Source organism: Panthera uncia, unplaced genomic scaffold, assembly GCF_023721935.1.
Source record: "Panthera uncia isolate 11264 unplaced genomic scaffold, Puncia_PCG_1.0 HiC_scaffold_757, whole genome shotgun sequence".
Lineage (NCBI taxonomy): Eukaryota > Metazoa > Chordata > Mammalia > Carnivora > Felidae > Panthera > Panthera uncia.
In genome coordinates this window covers 8,869-11,197 of record NW_026059932.1, presented here as the reverse complement: position 1 = coordinate 11,197, position 2,329 = coordinate 8,869, and the positions used below count along the sequence as shown (strand labels likewise).

Genomic DNA, 2,329 nt, shown 5'->3' with positions numbered 1-2,329 from the left:
CTTTCCAGAAATTCCAAGTTCACTAAGCTGGGAAATAGGGGGGAGGAGACGTCCTTCCTAGGTCCTGCTCTCCCAGCCTCATTGCCTGGAGGAAGGAGCACCACCATGGCTGGGTCCCACCCTCGATTCAGAAATTCATCTCTAAAGTGAATTTTAAAATGAGTGTAACCTAGAGAAGGTGAGAGAGAGCTACTCTTATTTCAGCAGGATCAAAAAGCATTTCACTTGATTTTCAGTTGCATATGGGAGAAGGTTCTGGCTACTAAAATACCCTAATCAGACAATAAACTTCTTTAAAGAGGAAAAAATCATATAGTGTGTTGAAGCTGTAACCTCCATTTTACTAGAAACCATTTATTCACACAAAACACAGTGACTTATGCCTGGATACGACAGACCAAAGGTACATTTCCCAGAGTTTAAATAATCTGCATTCACCAAGGGGGAAGGTCGGGTCCCTTAAACTCAGAACAAAAACAAGTGCCTTCCAACCAACCCAGCGGCCTAAACTCTCTACAGATCCCACAGCGTCCCCACGGGGACTCAGAGTGAGGGAGGGAGAACAACAGCACATTGGCGGTAAAATTGTAAAGGGACGTTTGCATTTACCATTTTCCCCTTATTAGGATCCATTCGGCCAAGTCCCCGGCCTCGTCCGCAGGCAGCAGTGGTCGCTGGGAGGTCCCGAGTTGACCGTGGGAAGGAATCGTGGAGTTCCACAGAGAAGAGGCGTCATTAAACCCAAGGACATTGGGCCTGCCGAGGGCAGGTTGCTGGGGAGGAGGGTGGGTGAGTGGGGCTCGGGGAGAGGGGTGCTTCCTGGAGCTCTCAAAATAAGGGGTTTCCAGTGAAATACTGCAGACGGTCTCTGTTCAGTTTCTTTTCTTTCATTCTTCGATTCTGGAACCAGATTTTGACTTGCCGGTCAGTGAGGTTGAGCATCCGAGAGAGTTGGAGTCTTTTCTCTTTGTTTATGTACACGTTAAAGAAAAACTCGCGTTCCAGTTCGCGGATCTGGTACTTGGTGTAGGGACAGCGCTTTTTCCGGGACCGCTGGGGGGCCACTGCAAGGCAAAGAAACCAAGAGGTGAGAGAGACCGCTGACTGCCCACCCCCACCCGCCCTGCGGCCCAGGCCCAAGCGAGGGCCAGGCCTCGGCCCGTTGGGGACGTCCCCTGCCGCAGCTGAAAGACCCTGCTTGCGTCGTGGGGGATGATATATGGGCGGGCACAGGAGAGTGCGGGCGTGGACGTGTGTACACGCCCGGACACACACACACACACACACACACACACACACACACACACACTGGCACAGAGGCGGAGAAGCAGAGGGCAAGGCAGGCTCTGAGTTGGAACCCTAAGGGAGAGAAACACGAGCGCGCCGGGGCATCTGCTCCGACTCCAGCCAGCAGCGCGCGTCAGCCAGAGGCTTGGATAAAGTCCAGTTCAAGGATCTCCCCACCCCACCCCCCTTAGAAGCAGGAGGCTCCAGTGTCCACACTCACCAAGTGGCTTGAAATCTCCCCTCCCTCACTCCATGGTCTCTAGCACCACCCCACCCCCCCAAACTGGGGAAAAGCTCTGTGTAGCGATTAATGTCCCCTCGAAGTCTACCTTAAGCCCACCTAAATTGGTTTCCTATCGTAAACACACTTTACAACGGCCCGGGAAATCTTATAGGATGTATAAACCCCTTCGAACGCTTATAAAGCAGCACATAAAACGGCGCAAGCAGAGGGAGGCCCCCGCCGCCCCCCCGCGCCCGCGGCCCCCCGGCCCAGCCGCCCACCCCGCACCGGGTGCCTACCTGTGCCGCCACTCTTTTCAGCCCCCGCCTCCCCCGGGGGCCCCTCGCCGTCGCCGCCGCCTCCTTCTGCCGCCCCCTTGGGCTCCGAGCCGGGGGTCGCCTTGGCGCAGGGACTTCCCCCGCCGCCACCGGCCCCCGTCTTGGGGTCGCCCTTGTCGGCAGCGCCCTCGGGCTGTGGCGGCGCAGGAGGCGGAGGGGGCTGCGGCCCGGCGAACGGGGGCCCGGGAGCAGCCTCGTAGAACTGGTCGAAACCCTGCGGCAGGATGCCGTTGCGGCCCACAGCGCTGTAGAAGTTGGAGGCGGCGCCCGCGGGGCCGTGTGGCGGCCCGGGCGCGGCGCACACTGGCTCGGGCGCCTTGAAGAGCACGTCCGGCCGGCGGCCCGCGGGAGGGAGCAGCTCGCGCTGCATGGCCGCCTCCTCAGCCGCCGCCGCCGCCGCCGCCGCCGCCGCGGCTGCCGCGTAGTAGGGAGCGTAGCCCCCGGCGCCGCCGCTGCCGCCCCCGCCGGGGCCGCCCCCGCC

The 2,329-nt window shown here is 59.7% G+C and overlaps 1 protein-coding gene across 1 annotated transcript in view; it reads right to left on the bottom strand.

Annotated features, from left to right (window-relative positions):
• Positions 1–284: 284 nt before the first annotated feature.
• LOC125918410 (homeobox protein Hox-D11) overlaps positions 285–2,329 on the bottom strand; it is a 2,699-nt gene continuing 654 nt past the window's right edge. Inside the window, exons 2-3 of the mRNA XM_049624406.1 lie at positions 1,810–2,329; positions 285–1,064 (exon numbers count right to left, since the gene is read on the bottom strand). The exon at positions 1,810–2,329 is cut by the window's right edge and continues 10 nt beyond it. Of these exons, the coding sequence (XP_049480363.1) occupies positions 829–1,064; positions 1,810–2,329 (756 nt within the window). The 3' untranslated portion in view covers positions 285–828. The remainder of the gene's footprint in view (positions 1,065–1,809) is intronic.